Raw genomic sequence first — 19,266 nt, 5'->3', positions numbered from 1 at the left:
AACTTAAGGCTTCCAAATTGTGTAAGCATTTAATAGGAAACAATCATGACTATGTAAATAGAGTGATCTACATAGAAGATTTATAACAATCAGTGAGATTTAATATGTCAGGGAAGCTCATTTACTTTAGAAATACATGAATGTATGGCTGGTATTTGAAATGTTATAATAAATGATACATGCAGTGTTGTAGCTATGCTGGTCCCAGGATATTAGAGAGTCAAGCGGGCTGAGGTAATATATTTTATTGAATGAACTTTGGGTGGCAAGATACAAGCTTTTGAGTTTACACAGAGCTTTTCTTTGGGTCTGGGGAACAAACTCAGAATGCCACAGATAAATACAAGGTGGAACAGAATGCTTAGCTTAAGTAGTTAACCCTTGAAATTCATGGACCTGTGTAGCTCAAAAGCTTGTGTCTCTGACCACTAGAAATTAGTCTTCTAAAATATATTGCCACCCCTCCTTTCTCCCTATAACAAATGACAGGCATTTATAAAGTGCTGGTCATTCAAGGCTCTCTAAACTTTCAAACTGTGTGTTTTGAAGATGAAGAATGCAGGCTGAAGGGGGTTAACCGAGCTAGGCAAACACACAAAGCAAGGCAGAGGCAGACCCTAAAATGAAATGCACATTACTACCTCAGGGAGGCCGAGTGACCTAGTGACTAGAGTAATGGATTTTTTTTTTCAAGTTGTATTTCTGGCTCTGCTTCTGGGTGACCTAAGGAAATCACTTTAGCTTCTCTGTGCCTACATCTCCCCATCTGTACAATGGGCATCATGATACCAACATCTATAAAGTGCTCTGAGATCTGCTGAGGAAGAATATTAGGCATAATGTGACAATGGTAAAGAATCACCGAACACGTTTATTTCTCAACCCTTAACAGGGAACTTTACTAGAACAAAGCAAATGTTGTATCCCTTATTCTGCTTCATGATAGGACTTATGTTTATACAAGGGGTCTCCAAGCTTTTTAAGCACAAGATCACTTTTTGAATTTAAGTCAGTCCAAGATCTTCCTCAAACCCAAATACCCCTGCCCCACCCCTTCTCTGAGGCCCAGTCCCTGCTCCACCCCTTGCCAATTCCCACCTTCCTCACTCTGTGAAGACGGGGTACAGTAGAGGGGGACAGAGTGACATCAGTGTCCCCCTGCCTCTGTCTCCCCTACTCTGCATAACAAGCAGGAGGCTCTCAGGCAGCTGTGAGACTCTGGGCAGGAGCAGCAGGACAGTGTGGGGAAGGCCATCTGAAGGGCTGGTACTTGATAGCCTCCCAGACAGACCAGTCAGGATCACCTGTCAGAGGCTCCAAGATCTAACAGCAGATCCTTATCTACTGGTTGGTGACCATGGGCTTATACCCTTCCCCACCTACCCTACCCTTCTGCCCGGCTTCCTTCAATAGACTTAAAAAAATAGCCTCTTCCTGACTGAGGGTATGTCTACACTACCCCGCTAGTTCAAACTAGCGGGGTAATGTATGCATACCGAACGTGCTAATGAAGCCCGGGATTTGAATTTCCCGGGCTTCATTAGCATAAAGCCGGCTCCGCCATTTTTAAAAGCCGGCTTGTTCGAACCCCGTGCCGCGCAGCTACATGCGGCACGGGCTAGATAGTTCGAACTACGTAGTTGTTCCGAACTATCTGTACGCCTCGTGGAATGAGGTGTACAGATAGTTCGGAAAAACTACGTAGTTTGAACTATCTAGCCCGTGCCGCGTGTAGCCGTGCGGCACGGGGTTCGAACAAGCCGGCTTTTAAAAATGGCGGAGCCGGCTTTATGCTAATGAAGCCCGGGAAATTCAAATCCCAGGCTTCATTAGCACGTTCGGTATGCATACATTACCCCGCTAGTTCGAACTAGCGGGGTAGTGTAGACATACCCTGAGCTCCTTGCGCTAACCAGTGGACCATGCTGCCTCCCTCTTATGAGGTATAAAGAAGTCATTAATTACCCGTCTCATTGAGGCTGGACCCAGGACTTCTTAATGTTGTCGTTTCCTTCCTTTAAAAATGTTTAGCCCTCCGTTGCATGACCTGTTTCAGCCCTGCCCTGAGTTGCAGCCTTGTGCTCAGAACAGCACAGGGACTGCAACTGAGTTGCCCTCACCTCCTGTGGACTATGCCCCAGTGCTTCAGCACCCCCTTTGGCCAGATGTCTGAATCTCTATCAACCTATTCTAGAGGCAAGGGCATTAATTTCTGTCCGGCTGGGGTGTACGGGCCCCCTTCTCTCCATGTTTGGCAAAGGTTATCTGTCCTTGTCCTCAAGAGGCCTGGAACTCCATTTGGTTGCTAGGGAAACTGGTCCACCCATGCCACTGGGTTCCAGGTCAAGGCCCTGAACCCAGGCATGCAGAATCAGTCCTCAGTCATTCTCCTGTTGAGCCCTGAGCTCCTTCTTTCCTCCCTTGGTTCTGTAGGCTTCTGCACCCTGTGGCTTTAGTTGGCTCTTCTTTGGGTTGTTGTCACCCAGGGGATGCTTCTCACCAACTTGCCTGCAGGAACTTATCCCTGCCTGGCTTGCTCCTCTGGCAGCTGCCCTACCGCTCAGCTCTTTTATGCTCCCAGGTGCTACGAAGTGGTCAATCTGCACAGACTGGCAGTACTTGCACTAACTCTTTGGTTGCCAGGCCCAAGTGGCCCCATGACACCTTTCCAGGGACAGTGCTTTTATTAAAAAAAGCAGGCTGGGTGGGAGCTATGCAGAATGGGAAGCATAGGTGGGTGGTTAACGCACTTACCTAGTATTTAAATGGCTCAGGTTCAATTCCCTATGCCACTTAATCTTTCTATGCTTCAGTTCTCCATCTGCAAATAGGGATATTAGCACTGCCCTTCCAAACCCAGGTAGTGGAGGATACACCATAGAGGCACCATGTGGTACTCAAATACAATAACATGAGGGCAATGCACCTTTAACAAATAAAGTACAGAAGAGCATATGTTGCACCCCTTAAAAACAGCATGCTTTGGGGGATGACGTAGTTCTACGCCTCTGCTAACACTATGAGCACACATGGAGAACTCTTTCCTATGGAACAAGTGTAATACTTTCAGTAGCAAGGCTTGGCAGGAGAGAACCAATAACCGGTATCTCTATTGCAAGTGCCATGTCTGATCAATGGCACATTCTAAAGTAAGCATGACACTATGACATACATGTTTTCTTCGATTAAATACAAAAACTTAATTAAAACATAAGACGGGGTGGGGAACCTTTTTGGGGTCGGAGGTCACTGATCCACAGAAAAATCAGTAGGGGGCTGAACACAAGTAAGAAGCAAAAACAAAAACAAACAAACAAACAAACAAGAAAAACCCATCTCGTGGCCCCCGACTGAAAAGGAGAAAGACATGCCCCACCTTACTTTGCACAACAGAGCCTGGGGGGGCCCAGCCTAGTGGATTCTGTGTGCTCCAGCCTCCAGTGGAGCAAGTGGGTGGGCAGACTGGAGCACCAGTGTGGGTTCCCCAGTGCTGGGGAGAGTCTGAGCCTCAAGGGCTGGATCCAGGCAAGTTGGGAGCTGCATCTGGCCTCCAGGACTACGGCTCCCCACCCCTGAGATAAGGGACAATGCCACTAGGTCTAAGCCAAAATATAGGGTTACAAATGTTTTGCAAAGCCTAAATGAACTTTTTTTTTCTCTTAGGCTACGTCTAGACTTCATTGTTAAATCAGAAAAAGATATGCAATGTACGTAAATTGCATATCTTTTTTCGATTTACCTTTGAAAAAGGCTCTTGCAAAATCTGGCACATCTACACGGTGCCAAATTGTGAAAGAAAGTGCTCTTTTGAGCCATCCCTTATTCCTCATAGAACAAGGTTTACAGGGATGGCGAAAGAGCACGTCTGTTCTTTCGAAAAAAAATTCAAAAAAGTGGACACGTTCCTTGGACACGGCATTGCTTTTTCGGATACCGAAATGCAGTCTAGATGTAGCCTTCCAGTGCCTGCATCCCAAATACTAGGGCATGGGAACCTGAAAGTGAAACTAGCTTATCTTTTGTGAAAAGCCAATAGTGCAGGAAAAACAAGCGTTCTTTTGCTGTTTTGTTATTTTGGTTCTTCTTCCTTTCCCTTCAAGTAAAGAGTAAAGGTTGCTTTCATCATACCTTGAAAATATCTGTTGCTCCCCTCTCGAAGTTGTTTGACCTGCTTTTCAAGGTGATCACCTCGCTTTTGCCAGTTTCGCCATAAAGCTGCATGAAGACATTGGCATTGGTGCCTGCTCCCCGCACGTCCCCCGTAACTATAGACACCTCGTAATTTACCACTGTTCCAAAAGAAAAAATAAATGTAACGGAGGCATTAATACACACATTTCCTGCGTTTAAATCTGGAGGGGGGTTGCTAATGGTGATGCGCATCAAATTGTTCTGAAATGAAAATTAATTATTGTCTATAATGCACATAGGATATTTTTACCATGTAGAAAAAATTTAATGGATCCACAGATAATGCCTCTCAACAGGCTAAGGTACCTCCTAGAAATGTCTCTGACACAGGCTGCTTTGGTAAAAGCACCTGAAAAATGTGTCTGATAAAGTAGCATTAAAAATCTACAGCTCTACAAACATTAATGAAGCGTTATTAGTTGTCTAATGTTCTAATTTTAGAAGTAGCCAAACTCAGTACAGACATTGGTATGAATCATCTAGTGCAGTGGATCTAGTGCTCTGCGACCCCCTTCTGACAACAAAAATTACTACAGGGCGAGAAAGAGGAGCCCAAGTCTAAGCTCAAGTCCCACTGTCCCCAGGCGGAAGCCCTGAGTCCAATAGTGGATGGTAAAAATATTCTCAATCGGACCACTGACTTTCAGGTCAAGTGAATGTCCCAACTCAAAGTTAGAGGTCTGCAAAAATGGGGGCTTTTAAAATAGAATCTCATTGCAACATTAACTACGGCGAAGTGGGAAGTAGTGGGAAGGGTGCTAAGTGGAGCAATTAGTTTAATTGAAAACTAATGCACTTATGTCAGTCAAAACCAGAATGGATCTTCATCTGCATCTATCAGAAATCTTCTCTCCTCTAGAGAGACTGGAGCTGGAAATTCAGATGCTGTTGCAAGCCAAGACTGTGATGAACTGAAAGAGATGTGTGAGGATGCCACTCTGCAATGGCCTGGTAGCTGCAGGTCAGCAAAGAGATACCTTGAAGTTGCAGCAAGAGAAACACAGCATCTGGTTGCATCAAGTGCGGTCATAACCTAGGTTCTTCCTAAAATCCAAGAAGTTGAGATGGAGGGGGCCTATTACATCACAGCTGTGTCTACACTGCACCCCTTTTCCGGAAAAGGGATGCAGATTAGACACTTCGGAATTGCAAATTCAAGTAGGAATAAAAGATCCTCCGGAAAAGGGTTTATTTTCCGGAGAATCACGTCTAGACTGGCGCTTTTCTCCGGCTTATCCCCAAGCCGGAAAAAAGCGGCAGCCACGTAAATGCAAATGCCGCGGGAGATATTTAAATCCCCCGCGGATTTGCAATTCCGACTGATCTCATTAGCATCCCTTTTCCGGAAAGGGATGCCAATGTAGACACAGCCTACCTCAGGAATAACCCTGTGAGTGCAAGAATCAACCCTAATGTGTTTATTCTTGTGTTTTTTCATTTTTTCTACTGTGGTTATAAATGACCACAGCAACAGGGCTTTATCATTGCACAGTGTGCTGCTACCACTGCATATCACTCTGACCAATACCATATCATTGTTTCCTTGTCTTTATGTCAATATCCATCTGTTCTCTCTTGTCTTATACATAGATTGCAAGCACCATAGGGGACAGACCATCTTTTTGTGTTTGTACAGATCCAAGCACAGTGGGGCCATGCTACATCCCTGAGCATCCTACATCTTACAGTAATACAGATAATACTTAATAACAACAACAAAGGCTTTGTCCCCTCACATTTCTCAATGGACACAATCTCACTGGGGTAGAGTTCCACCTCCACTTTCCCATCGGCCTCGTCTTTGTCAAGCCATCTGTTGCATGGGAACATGTACTGCCGTCCATGGACAGGAACTGTGATCTGGACACTAGCCAGGAACCAACCAGATCGGAGCCCTACATTATCATGTCCAATCAAAAGTCGGTTGATCTTGAAAAGGAAAAAAGCAAAAAGGGGCGGGGAGAACAAGGAAGGCAATAGATTAATAAAATAAAAATCGACTTTTACTGTATGTCCCATTCTTTCACTATGCGCATGCAAACCATTTCTATACCAATCAGCTTGTGCTCTTACATATGCTATTTGGACAATTAGGCAGGCAGAGAGGGGACATTCCCTTGTGTGTGCAAACCGACATCCCTGAAAAATCTCTGGTTGCAATTTGCTGCAGCCAATTTGAAAATGTGATTTGTAATATTTTATCCAAAGGTCAGATTCTTTTACAATTCAGCAAGCAGTTCCTTTGGTGCCATGCTGCACACAAAGCCCTGGCATAAAATACTGACTTCCTTGTGATTAAGTCTTACCTTTCCAATATCCAGCGTCTCTAAAACAAACTCATCCACTCGTCCACGTTCAAAGTAATTGCCTAGGTCATTATCAGAAACTAACAGAGGCTCCTTGCTGGTGTTTCCTTTTTCACCATATAGTTTGATAAAAACTTTAGAATCTGAGCTGGCTCCAGGAACATCTCCTGTCTTTATACTGATGTGATAGCTGACATCTAAAGAGAGATTAATGTACACAACACAGACACATGATGCACTACCAAAGCTCACCCTCGATCACTGAAGGTTGCTGCACACTTGAACAGAGCACAAGCATGAATGAAACAGGCTTAGACACATTTGCATCGGAGGCTTTCCCAAAGCAGCAGACTGGAAGGAGCTCTTAAACCTATGAGATATGTTCACCAGCAATACAAGTGGGGTATGTCTAGACTACATCCCTCTGTCTCCAGAGGGATGTAAATTAGACATATCAAAATTGCTAATGAAGTGGGGATTTAAATATCCCACGCTTCATTAGAATAAAAATGGCCGCCACTTTTTGCCGACGCGGCACTTTGCCGGCAAAAAGCAGCAGTCTAGATGGGGATCAGTCAACAAGGAAAGCCTTTTACGACCAATCCCTTATGCCTCATACAACGAAGTTTACAGGATTGGTCAGAAAAGGCTTTCCTTATCAACCGATCCCCATCTAGACTGCCGCTTTTTGCTGGCAAAGTGCCGCATGGCAAAAAGCGGCAGCCATTTTTATTCTAATGAAGCGTGGCATATTTAAATCCTTGCTTCATTAGCAATTTCGGTTTGTCTAGCGACAGAGGGATGTAGTCTAGACATACCTGTGGTGAAAAACATAACATATCTATAAATGGCCAGATAATGTCTGATGATGGACTCATAGAGTTAGATTATTACCAAAACATGAAAAATTTAACTTTGTTAGAAATGGAAGTAGTTTTTTCTACTTTATGCTTATTGCTTGATTTTAGCCCCTCTTTGTTGTTGTTTGTTGTTGAAGTTGCAAACTAATTACTAGAGGCATGTTTTCATTCTTCATTTAGCAATGTTTTAGGAAATCACACTGCTGGTGCCTTAAAATCCCAACAAGGGAAGCTTGTTGTCTTTCTCTCTTTTTTGGGGGTGGGAGGAAGAGGGGGCAATTGGCTGAAATTTTGTGTTATTCAGTGGAACTCACCCAGCAGAGGAAGCAAACGTTTAAGGATCCAAGTCTGCATTCACACAAAACCAAGCCGGTCTTAACATTTTCAGAAAATTCTTTCCATTACACAAAAACATTGCACTCATCCTCGTGTATGTGAATGAATCCCATTCATAAATTAGGATTTAAACATCAGAGGTTCCCTGACCTCCTCCCGTGCACATTTTTAGACGTTATTGGTAAAAATATTGTTGTTTTTCTGTTGATTTAAAAATAAAGAGACTGCCCAATCCAAAGCCTTCTCCCTCCCAGACCAAACTCACTTTTCAGTATCGGTGAATTCCCAGCTGGTACTAACTCTCGAACAATCTGACCATCATCCTCATTTTTGTCAAGCCACCTGGTTTGCAAATAAAAGTAAGTTATCTCCTAATATTTACCACATTCAAGGGTTTTAAGGTCCAGACAAATACAGTATATATCACACAGTAATACTGTGCAGATAAAGGGACATGTTTAGGCAGCTATCCATCTGTGAAGAACATGAGTCCTTTTCCTCAGGGGTGTGATCTAATGTTGCAGCGGTCAGTCACAAATTAGTCTAAGTTCTGTAAGAGCTAATATTTTCAAAAGGCCCAGCTTCTATCTGCAGCACCAGTAGAGGTGCAGCTATTGTGACTCGCAGCTGCATTTAAACAAAGGTGCAAATTCAGCAGATACAATTCATTCCTGCAGAGAGGAAAGCTGGGTCTTTTGAAAATCTTGCCCATCATCTGGAAATTCTTACAGTCTTTTATTCTGATAATAATATCAAATCAGACTATTTGCCTCCCTTCTGATGACTGCCGGTTTTCATCCTATGCTTTCAAAGGGTAACCAGGAGACACTTCTGCACCAGGCAAGAGCTAAATTATATTATGGCACCTTGCCTCTCCATTCTAGAGCTGGATGTGCTGTGGAAGCAGCAGACTTCACCCTGGAGAGCTAACACAGGAGGGAGGGAGGGAGGAATTTATTTGCACTGCAACATTCACGTAAGAGCAAATCATTAGGCTACTTAGGAAGACACATGAAGGAGCTCCATTGGTGGAAACAGAACTATGGACACCATCTCTGTAGAGATGGGTGCAGAGAACATTGAGGAAAAGTTGTTGCTGATCCTTAAAACTTAAAAGGAAGAGCTGTTTCCCTGAACCCTAATGAGGAAGATATTACAGCCAATAGGGGGGGAAATATTATAATCATTTCAATGCAGGTGAGGTATTGACAGAGCTTCCCATTTTCCTGATCAGAAGACGGTAGCACAAATTATTTCAAAGTGTTAGGTGGTTGATTAAAAATCCTGCTAGAGAAAGGAGTTTGATCATTGTCAGTGGGGTAGCCACATTAGTCTGTTTCAACAAAAGCAAAAAGGAGTCTTGTGGCACCTTAAAGACTAAAAATTTTATTTGGGCATTAGCTCTCATGCCCCCCAAAACTTCAAAAACAGTGCTGTGGTGTGAAATTGCAGAGCTGGAATTCATGTGAAAACTTGACACGATCAGACTGGGTCTGATAGAGACTGGGACTGGCTGGGAATGGGTAGCTCATCCAAAAAGTTATTTTCTCCCCTTTTGCTATTCTCAGCTTCTCATCAACTGTTGGGAATGGGCCACATCCACTCTGACTGAATTGGCCTCATTAGACCTGGTCCTCTCCATATTAATGTGACACTCCCATCTTTGTATGCACATACTAGAAGACTTACCTGGCATTGCCTGGGTCTGGCCCTGGAGTTGTGGGAGGCCATGCAGGCCTCTGTCTGGGACTCCCTGTGGCTGGCCTGAGGGTGCAGGGGCTTCAGAGGCTGCCTGCTGACATTCCTGGGGCCCAGGGGACAGTGGGAGGAGGGTGCACAGGTCCCAGAGTTTGGCCCAGGAGGGAGGGGAGAGTCATGTAGGTTGGCTGGGCACAGTCTTGCTGGGCAACTTGGTGGTGCTGGGGGTGGGGAGGAGGCTGTGGCTCCTGCAGGGAGGGCCTGGACTCTGCTGCCCAGTCCCAGTGGTGTCCCCGGGAGTGGGGGGGGGGCTGCAACAGTGAGGCCAGTGTGGCTTTTCCCCACCTCCTGGTCCAGCGCTGCGGCTGAGGCCTGGGGGGAAAGAGTTTGGAGCTGGGTGGCAACTTACCCAGGCTTGTGGCAAGCAACATGGTGAACCCCCGTCCCGAGCTGACTGCTCCCTTCCTGGTGCATCTGCCCCCACTTATCATTCTGCAGTATAGCTGTCCCCGCGCTCAGAGTCCAGGCACAACTCTTTTTCCTGGCATAACCAAATCCTGAACTTGCTTTAAGTTAGGATAAGAGGAAGCTGCCTACCAAATGTGGTGGTCCTGGCTCTTAGGCTACATCTAGACTACCAGCCTCTTTTGAAAGAGGCTTTTTCAAAAGAATCTTTCAAAAAAGCCTCTTTCAAAAGAAAGCGTCTAGACTACAAGCAGATTTTTTGAAAAAGCCTCTTTCGAAAGAGGCTTGTAGTCTAGACGTAGCCTAAGAGCTAGGATCACCACATTTGGTTGGCAGTCTGGATGCTCTCTTTCGAAAAAGCCCTGTTTGCATTCAAGAATGCCTTTTTTCGAAAAAAGGCGTTCTTCCTAGTAAAATGGGGTTTACCGTGGTTGAAAAAACTGCTGTGTTCTTTTGATTTAATTTCGAAAGAATGCGGTGGCAGTCTAGATGCAGGGAAAGTTCTTTCGAAAAAAGTCCACTTTTTCGAAAAAACCCTGTAGTCTAGACACACCCTTACTGTTTAGGCGGAGCTCTTGAACAAACAGACTGGAAGACAGAGACAGATGGATGGACTCACAGACAGATGCACTAATCTCTAAGGTGATTAGATAGATAGATAGATAGATAGATAGATAGATAGATAGATAGATAGATAGATAGATAGATAGATAGATAGATAGATAGATAGATAGATAGATAGATAGATAGATAGATAGATAGATAGATAGATAGATAGATCTCCGTCAAATTGAAGTTTCCACTTCATACATCTGATGAAGTGAGCTCCAGCCCATGGAAACTTATGCCCAAAGAAAATTGTTAGTCCTTAAGGTGCCACAGGACTCCTTGTTGAGTTTGAGAAGATAGTGCTGTTGAGAAATGCCAGACTGATAGCCCCTGGAGGCTGAAATCTTCTTTATTCACTGGACAAGTGCAGTGCAGAAGCAGAACACGTTTCCCTAGGCTGTCCTCCATTAATATGTTCCATCTTCACCCATCACACAAAGGAAGAGGGGAGTTCAGTCTCCACCATCCTTCAGCTTTGCTGCTGAGACAGCCAACAAGGAAGCCAATTAGAGCTGACTGAGGCAATGGTTTTGGTATGTGGACAAATGTCAGCTAACACTTAGATGGAGGCCATCTTCCCATTTCTCATAAGCCCAACAGTCCTCAAGCTGTATCACCTTTAAAGTCACCACTACCTGGATTTAAATGATGACCTAAAAGCAATCCAGAGCCAACAATCAAATCCTGAGCTACCGACCCCCTTTCCCATGAGTTTTGAAAGTTTTTTTTAATGTGACAAGTTCTAATTTCATCCATTTGAAATAAAAAGAGAGAATCTCCTTCCTCCACCCACCTCTGCACACAGAAATAATATCAGCACAGGTGCTATGCAGAAGAAACAGCAGTATGCAGGGACATCAAACATAAAGTAAAGAACACAGAGCTGGCAAAAGCACCAGGAATACTTGGTAGCCCAGAATATTTAAGGGGACCATGAAATAACCACCAGGGTTTTGCAATAACACTAAGTGCACGGCACCATGCAGAAATATTACACATGTAATGCCATTCCCGCACTAAACTTTTGTTGGTTGTCGGGTATGTAAACTACCCAGTATTCTTCCCTTTCACTCTGTAAAACATGTGGCCATGTGCATTGGAAAGGTTTAGAGGTTATCATGTTTGACGTTCTCCCTCAGTGGTGAGTGAGAGGGACTGTAGGGACATAAAAGTGCAGCCAGATGTGCTGGAGAATGAGAGATTGTTGTAAAGAACTGAGCCAAGTGTGGAATGTATGGAGGACACAAGAAGAATGTGTCAAGGCATGTGTCTTAAGGAAGGAAGTTTTTGTATTAGTCATTGGTTTGGCTTTTTTTTTTACCTGTTGGAACTGATCCTTAGTACCTGTGTGTCGTGTAGTTCTTGATGTTGATTCAGGGGTCCCATCCTTGGACAGGTATCCAACAACTAGGGATTGAGTCATCACAAGAGTCAAGATGCCTCTGCATACCTGGAACTTAAATGGGGGTGTCCCCAGAAAACAGGACTTATTTTTTGCCTGTCCCACAGTCCTCTCGATTCAAAATGCCTTTCAGGAAGAGAGAAGCCCCTGAGATGGCCAACTTTATACCAGCTGATTTTTGTGCAAATCGAGCATCAGTCATGTGGCATGCTGTTGCTGGTGTATATGTTGTTGTTTTTGTATCCTTTGCTGTGGCTGGCACAATCACCCAATATGATGTGAATACAAGGGCACTTCCTGAGGTACGGTAAAAGAATCAACATGTCTCCCATGAGAAACAGAGCTTTGGGTACAGAAGGGCAAATGTTAACTGCTTCTTTGGTGTAGAAGGGAGCGCCACAAGGGAATTCATGACGGGAAACTTTTTTGGAGAAGAGCTTCACTCTTTGCTGGGGACTACTGATGAACAAGCAAGAAAGAATTTAAATCGGGTGTGGAAAGCTTGCTACAGACTGGTGAAAAGAAAGATGGATGTAGATCATCAAGAGAAATGACTTAAGGAAGGTACTATTAACCAATCGTTGCCTTTGTGTTGGCCAAGAGAATAGCAGGCCATGGCAAGGACACAAGCAGAGAAAGATGAAGACTTCTGAGTAATGACAGATGAGTGATTTTTGATTTGCAGCACATTTTTGTTTCTCCTTTTCCTTGCAACGTTTTATTCTAACATTGTTCCACTGAAGTCACAATATAACACTGTAAAGCACTTGTATCTCTAAACGTACATCAAGCTCAAGGTACCTCCCATGCTCAGTAGCAGGTATGCAAGAATTTTGGAGGGACAAAAGAATTCTATGTACAATGAATGAGGTTTAGAATGATGTCAACTGGGTTATATAAATCCACAAAGCATGAATGGATTGACATGTTCTAAACACATCAGACCATGTAAAATAATCACTTGACTTAACAGCCAAAGTACTTGCTGTACAAAGTGCGTGTGGAAGCACTTCGTTTGTAATGCAAAATCAACAATAATCCCTAGTTAGTTTATATACATCTGTCTAGATGTTTCTAATATACACATACCTCACTCAGGTTCTACTCTGAGCTGCATACACTCAATCAGACTAAACTGATATTCTATAATCCCGTATTACATAAATATTTACAAAAGGCACAAACGTGAAAACTACAAGGAGTTCAGAGATTTTGGTTGGGTTTGAACACTTATCCAAAAGAAATATCACAAATATTCACATGTGGGTTTCTAAAGATGAGCTAGAAATATCAATCAATATCCCCAACTAGTATAAAATCAATTCAATGGTGGTATAATGATCTATACCAGTTGAGGACTGGGCCTAATGTGAGATTGGGCTGTCTTTGATTTCTATTTCATTTCTGCATGGGGTGTTATGAAGGCCTGGTCTCCACACTGCAGAAGGTTGAATTAAGATACTCAGCTCCGGATACATTAATCACATAATTGGAGTCAACATATCTTAAATTACATTTCCGCACTGTCCATACAGCGGGAGGTCAATGGGAGCAAATGTTTCCATCGGCTTCTCTTACTCCTCGTGAGGAGCAGGAGTATCGGTGTCGATGGTGGGGTGTCCTCTGAATTAAAGTTAGAGGGTCTTCACTAGATCCGCTTATTCGAACCTTGGAAGATCAACCATGACAGTGTTGATCTTCTGCATACTGAAGATGTGGCTTTAGTGGATGTCAGCCATTCTGTTCCTGATCGTGCACAGAGCCCCAAAGTGAAAGTAAAAAACCAAAGTTTTGATCCTCAAAATACCTTTAGTCTTAAGAATGGGAAAAGTGGCTCTTATTTGAGTCAATCTTTTCACCAATCCCTTTTATTGTTAGGGCTATTTATGTTTTATAGCACCCAAACTGCAAAGCACTTACAATATACAGATGGCTTCAGTCATTGCACCAAATGGCTCAGTGATTTACGTTGAAAAAAACTGAATTATTCTAATGTCAGAAAGTTGTAAAAGAGTTCAAAGCATCTGAATCGCGTGCTAGCACTCTGTAGAGACAAAATGGGTGAGGTAATATCTTTCATTAGACCAATTTCTTTTGGTGTGAGAGACAAGCTTTTGAGCTTGCTCAGAGCATACTTCTTGGAAATGTACTTTAAAGGGGCATTTTAATACACTGATTCTGAGAATAACAACAGCAACTATTTTAGTAGTTTAAAGCACAGGACTGGGAGACATTGCTCCAGGAGTCTATTCCCGGCTCTGCTGCAAATGCACTGTTAATCCATTTAGCTTCTCTGTACCTCAATTTGCTAATAATCCTCGTAGGATTGTTGTGATTTAATTAGCGGAAGTTTCTACAGTGCTACACAAATGATTATTGTTAAAAGCTTTTAATTAAAAAAAACGTAGCCACATGCTTGCACATGTAAATGAGAAGAACAAAACAGACTTCAGTGAGTTATATGGGAGGGAAATCCACATGGCTTCAGACATCATGAGAACCGGCCTCCCACAACAGGATTATTTCCTATATCTCAGGACATCCAGATCTGTGGGATAAGGTTTGGCATTTTCTGAACCAGTCTGATCGATTCCTGTTGGGAAAAGGTATTTTGTGGTCTGGCTGCGGTGGAGCACAGCAGAAGTGGCTGAGCTCAGAGCATGTTCCTGGAGCAGTCCTAGGTAACAGGTCATGCAGAAAGCAAATGACTTCCTCTGGAGTTTGTCAATGGGCTGCATGTGACAACAGAAGGTGATGGAGGCACAAAAGAGAAGGGTGATAAGTACAACAACATATCCACCGGCTGACAACAAACTGATTGAGACAGATGCTTCCCCTGCCCTTTCTGAATGGCAGTTTCTAACTTCTCACTCCCACTTGCTTGCCATGGTTCTCTAAGGAAGGGCTGCTCCTCCTAGCCAAGTTTGTAGAACTATCTGTACCCTGGAGGAGCAGGCCTCCGTGAATCATCTCCAGAGCAGCAAGGGAGCTGGAGGTATCCCTGGCCAGCAGGAGTGGAAGCATCCAAACACTGCGGGTCATGGACGAGTTCATTCCTTCTTACGGAGGATGCAGTGGATGAGCACCTTAGCCTTCAGATACTTCCGGCCTCCACAACAACTTCAGACTATCATTTGGCTCCACTTTCTCATTAGCCCGCCAAAGTCACAGGCACGAGAGACAGTGGTAGGAACAGTCTCCGCTTACTCCCATTCTGTTGGTCATGTGACCATTTCCATCGGAGAGGAACAGATAATGGTGGCACAAGGACAGGAAAACAGGCCATGTAGGCGACAACGGTCTCACTTGGACAACAGGTCATGGAAAACTCCAGAAGAGTAGAATCCAGTGATTCATGACGTGAAGGCTAAGGCCAGACCTACACTATCCAAGAAAGTTCACTTAAGATATGCAACACTATCTATGAGAATAGCATAGCTGGAATTGACGTACCTTAAGCCAAATTTCTGCTGCGTTCCCATTTTGGGAGGTCAACAGGAGAAACTCTCCCATCAACTTTCCTTACTCTTCGTGACCCCATGAAGTACCGGGGTCGATGGGGATGCCATCAGCAGTTGATTTAGTGGGTCCTTACTAGACCTGTTAAATCATACTCCAGAAGATTCATCTCCAGAGTGTTGATTATGGAGTAAGTGAAGACAAGCCCTGAATGTACAAGCTGGATATTCTAGAACAGGGGTCAGCAACTTACAGCACATGTGCCCTAAGTGGGCCAGAGCTGGGGCCCACTTGTCGGGTGGTGGCAGCCCCGGCCAGGGTGGGGGCTGATCCTGCCTGGCTGGAGCTTCCCTGCCTGTGGTGCGTCAGGCCCCACAGAGCTAGAGAAATCCACTAACGGTAAGTAGTAAGTATCATCCAGTAAGGGTGATGTTATCCATTCACATCCCTGTTTTGAAGAGGAGTTTAATAGTTAGTCATTATTGTTTTATATTGATTTGCATGGGGGGGGGCTAGGTTGGTTTTTGTTTTAAACCACCTTTTTTGAGCTTTTAAAAGATTTTAAGAAGTATTATTTTTTGTATTTCATAGGAATATCTATAATTATTTTTAAAATTTTATTTTAATGATAATGTTTATTGTTTTAGTTGCTTTATTATTGACAAAGGGATTTGGGTTTCTCTTTTTATTTTTATGTATTTTATGTTTAATATTAATCACTTAATATAAAAAAAAGTGAAACTGTGAAAGCATCAGAGGAAAAGCCGGGTCAGAGCCCAGGGCAGGAGACTAAGTGGGCCGTGCAGTGGAGAAAGCCCCTTCCCCCTCCTGGGAGAGCGGCAGAACCCCGGTTAGGAGGGTTAAATCTTGGCACGCAACTTCAGAAAGGTTGCTGGCCCCTGTTCTAGAATTAGGTCTTCATTTCCAACCTCTTGTTTATGGTAGCTATTTTTATGGTCAATGAAATATTTTTTTCCACAACTGGATGATGTGACAAGTGCTTTAGTGCTTAAAAGGATCTTCACCCTCAAGGTGGATGAAAGCCATTAATTAAATGGCTCCAATCAAGAGGTTATTCAGAAGTAGCCATTAATGTGACTTAGAAGTAGCCTATGACTTGTAAGGATCTCTGAAGATACTGAGTTTTCAGTGGGGACATTTCATGTCTAAGTCAATGTCTGTCTGGTTACCATACTGTGCATTGACTTACCAAATGGGTACTAAAAATGGCAACATCATAACATGATGGATTTTTTATGGAAAATGGGGTTCTATTTTTTCACAGTGAACATGATATTGCATCTCATGTCAAATTCTACGACACTGGCAAGTTCGCTCTACTCTATGTTATGTGATGTGTCTTTAGTAATTTAGTGAGTCTAATTCTAAGCTCACATTGTTTTACGCTGACTTCAGGGAAGTAATTGCTGATTATACTGACATGAGATCAGAACTGGATCTGGTGACTTTACAGTTGTTGGCAATCTGAGAATAATCATATCAGTATATAAAATACTACCAGTCCTGTGGGAAGAATGCACCTTATTTAAAAAAATACTGGAATTCATTGATATTCAGTGGGATTCACCCTGCAAGACATAAAACCCTCTGCAAAGAAATGTAGGATTTGAAGGACCCAGGACTCTCTGTTAAAGCTGTGTTCTGCTGTGTTTTGACCTTGCCATTGATTATTTGCACTCTCCACATTGAGGCAGATACTAGTTAGCACGTGTATGTCTGATGTGAAAATGAGCTCCAATGGAAGCTTCAGCTACAGCACTTTCTTTTTGGCCACTTATTATCTTGAGGAAAGAGAAGAATACATTTGTAACTTGCCTGGGTGGCAGAGTTATGGCCCTTTTCTCTATGATTCCCACCTGTCTTTGTGCAATGGGCACTGCTGTTCAAGCGGCGAGTTTTCAGGACAGCATCTTATCAATTTTGCATGCTCCCAACAAGAGACTAGCATGCGACAGCTCTCTGGATCATGGGACAGGCATGTGGGGACTGAGGAAGGCCCCACATCTGCAACCAAACTAGAAGACTGCTGTAGCAACAAGTGTTCCTACTGCAGGAGGTTGCATTAACATGGTATTCATCATTGCAAGGTTGAATTTTGTCGCTGGGAAATCCTCACCACCCTGGGTTAATCATCATCTTCTTCGGATTGCCTATTTATTAGGAGAGGGCAATATTCTACTTAGTCTCCCACTCCCACATTTTGCCTTCAGACCAAGCAAAGAGATTCTCAGTAGGATTTAGATGACTTCAGAATATTCCAGGCCTGGAACAGTAATTAGATTCTTGAAAGTGGGACAAATCAGTCAATCATTTGAGAGCATCATTTCCGGTACCTGTAGCATGGGAATTCCACAGCCTGGCTTTCTGGCTGCCCTTCTTCCCTCACTATCACTTTGTCAAGGTACCAGCCACTGCTTCCTCCTTTGCCATCATGCCCTATCCTCACCCTCCTCACCTGCTTCAGAGTCACTGCTTCAATGTAGAACTCATCGGCCTTTTGCAGGGAGAGAAAGAAACAAGATTAGGCAACATCACTCGTAAGAAACAACATTAAACATAAGCATGGATTACTGCAATCAACCAACCCCAGAACAGCAAGGTGTAGAAGGTCCCTCAGAAGCTGCTGAATGGATTAAGTTCAAGTTAATTTAACAAAGAATTAACTTGAACATCTGGGCTAGACTCATAGGCGGCTAGAGATTTTGGGTGCTTACTCCCACTCATGGTCTCATACCTCATCCTAGTAGAAAGGACCTGGGGAAACCCATATTTGATCTCTGCTCTGCTCAGACTTCCTGGGGGAGCTAAGGTAAGTCTCTCTGTGCCTCAGTTCTCCAACTATAAACTCAGATGATACTTCCTGACCCAAGAGGGGCACTATGAAGGTAAACATATTTAAAGTTTGGGAGGTATTGTACAGACACTTCAGGAACAGCCATATAAATACTTTAACAGACTCATACACAGAAAGGACCACTGTAGTTTACCATGCAATTACAAGTATTCCTTGTTAAGCAGTAGAAAATTGGAGGAAACAGTGCTGTGATGCATTTGTCTCCTCTGTCTACAGAAAGCCCCAAAATGCTGTTGCTGGTGGCATGTTTTCCTGAGGCTATGTCTACACTATGAGTTTTCTCGGCAAAAAATATGCTAATGAGGGACTAATTTGCATGAGTTGCAATCTCATTTGCATTTTTCTGCCCATCCGTTTTTGCGCAAAAACAAGCAGTGTGGACGTTCTCTTTTTGCACAAACCCACTTTTCCTGCAAGGTCCTTAAGGATCTTGCAGAAAAAGGGGGTTTTGCGCAAAAAGAAAACATCCACAAAGGATCTTGCGGAAAAAGGGTTTTTTGCACAAAAAGAAAATGTTCACACTGCTTGTTTTTGCACAAAACCCCCTAGCGCAAAAACGGATTGGCAGAAACTATGCAAATGAGATCGCGACTCATGCAAATGAGTCCCTCGTTAGCATATTTTTTGCCCAGAAAAAAAATAGTGTAGACGTAGCCTGAATGTCTAGAGCGAGGGTGACAAATGTTTCCAACTAAACAAGATTATTATAGAAATATCAGCTATTACTTTAAAAATATGTTTTTAAAGTCTTCAGCAAAACTGTTCTTTCAAAAAGGGCAGCAAAACCATACTCCTGAACTTTTAGATGTTAAAAATAATGGATGAGCTTGTATCAGCAAAAATTATTTACATAATAAAGGGTTGTAGAATCAGAACCGATAAGTATCTATTCTCTGATCAAAACCTAGCAGAGTCAACCTAACTTAACAAAGTTGGCTGTACTGGGCCTGATTCTGAGCTCACTAACCATACATTGGTGTAAATAAATGAGCACTTAACATACTCTGGTGGAAAATAAGCCAATGAAATTGCCCCGTATATAAACTAAACTGGTTTAACCCTGGA

At 43.3% G+C, this 19,266-nt stretch overlaps 1 protein-coding gene and 1 long non-coding RNA gene across 2 annotated transcripts in view; one reads left to right on the top strand and one right to left on the bottom strand.

The window, feature by feature from the left end:
• The window catches only part of LOXHD1 (lipoxygenase homology PLAT domains 1), a 244,313-nt gene that overhangs the window by 117,382 nt on the left and 107,665 nt on the right, over positions 1–19,266 (bottom strand). The window contains exons 14-18 of the mRNA XM_089779460.1: positions 17,681–17,841; positions 7,959–8,035; positions 6,498–6,694; positions 5,928–6,120; positions 4,129–4,289 (exon numbers count right to left, since the gene is read on the bottom strand). Of these exons, the coding sequence (XP_089635586.1) occupies positions 4,129–4,289; positions 5,928–6,120; positions 6,498–6,694; positions 7,959–8,035; positions 17,681–17,841 (789 nt within the window). The remainder of the gene's footprint in view (positions 1–4,128; positions 4,290–5,927; positions 6,121–6,497; positions 6,695–7,958; positions 8,036–17,680; positions 17,842–19,266) is intronic.
• LOC142829993 (uncharacterized) overlaps positions 1–19,266 on the top strand; it is a 31,758-nt gene that overhangs the window by 4,540 nt on the left and 7,952 nt on the right. The gene's annotated exons all lie outside the window — the stretch shown is intronic.

The sequence above is a fragment of the Pelodiscus sinensis genome, chromosome 6 (genome assembly GCF_052426305.1).
Source record: "Pelodiscus sinensis isolate ZL-2025 chromosome 6, ASM5242630v1, whole genome shotgun sequence".
NCBI classification, from domain to species: Eukaryota; Metazoa; Chordata; order Testudines; family Trionychidae; genus Pelodiscus; species Pelodiscus sinensis.
This window is presented reverse-complemented; position numbering and strand designations above follow the sequence as displayed.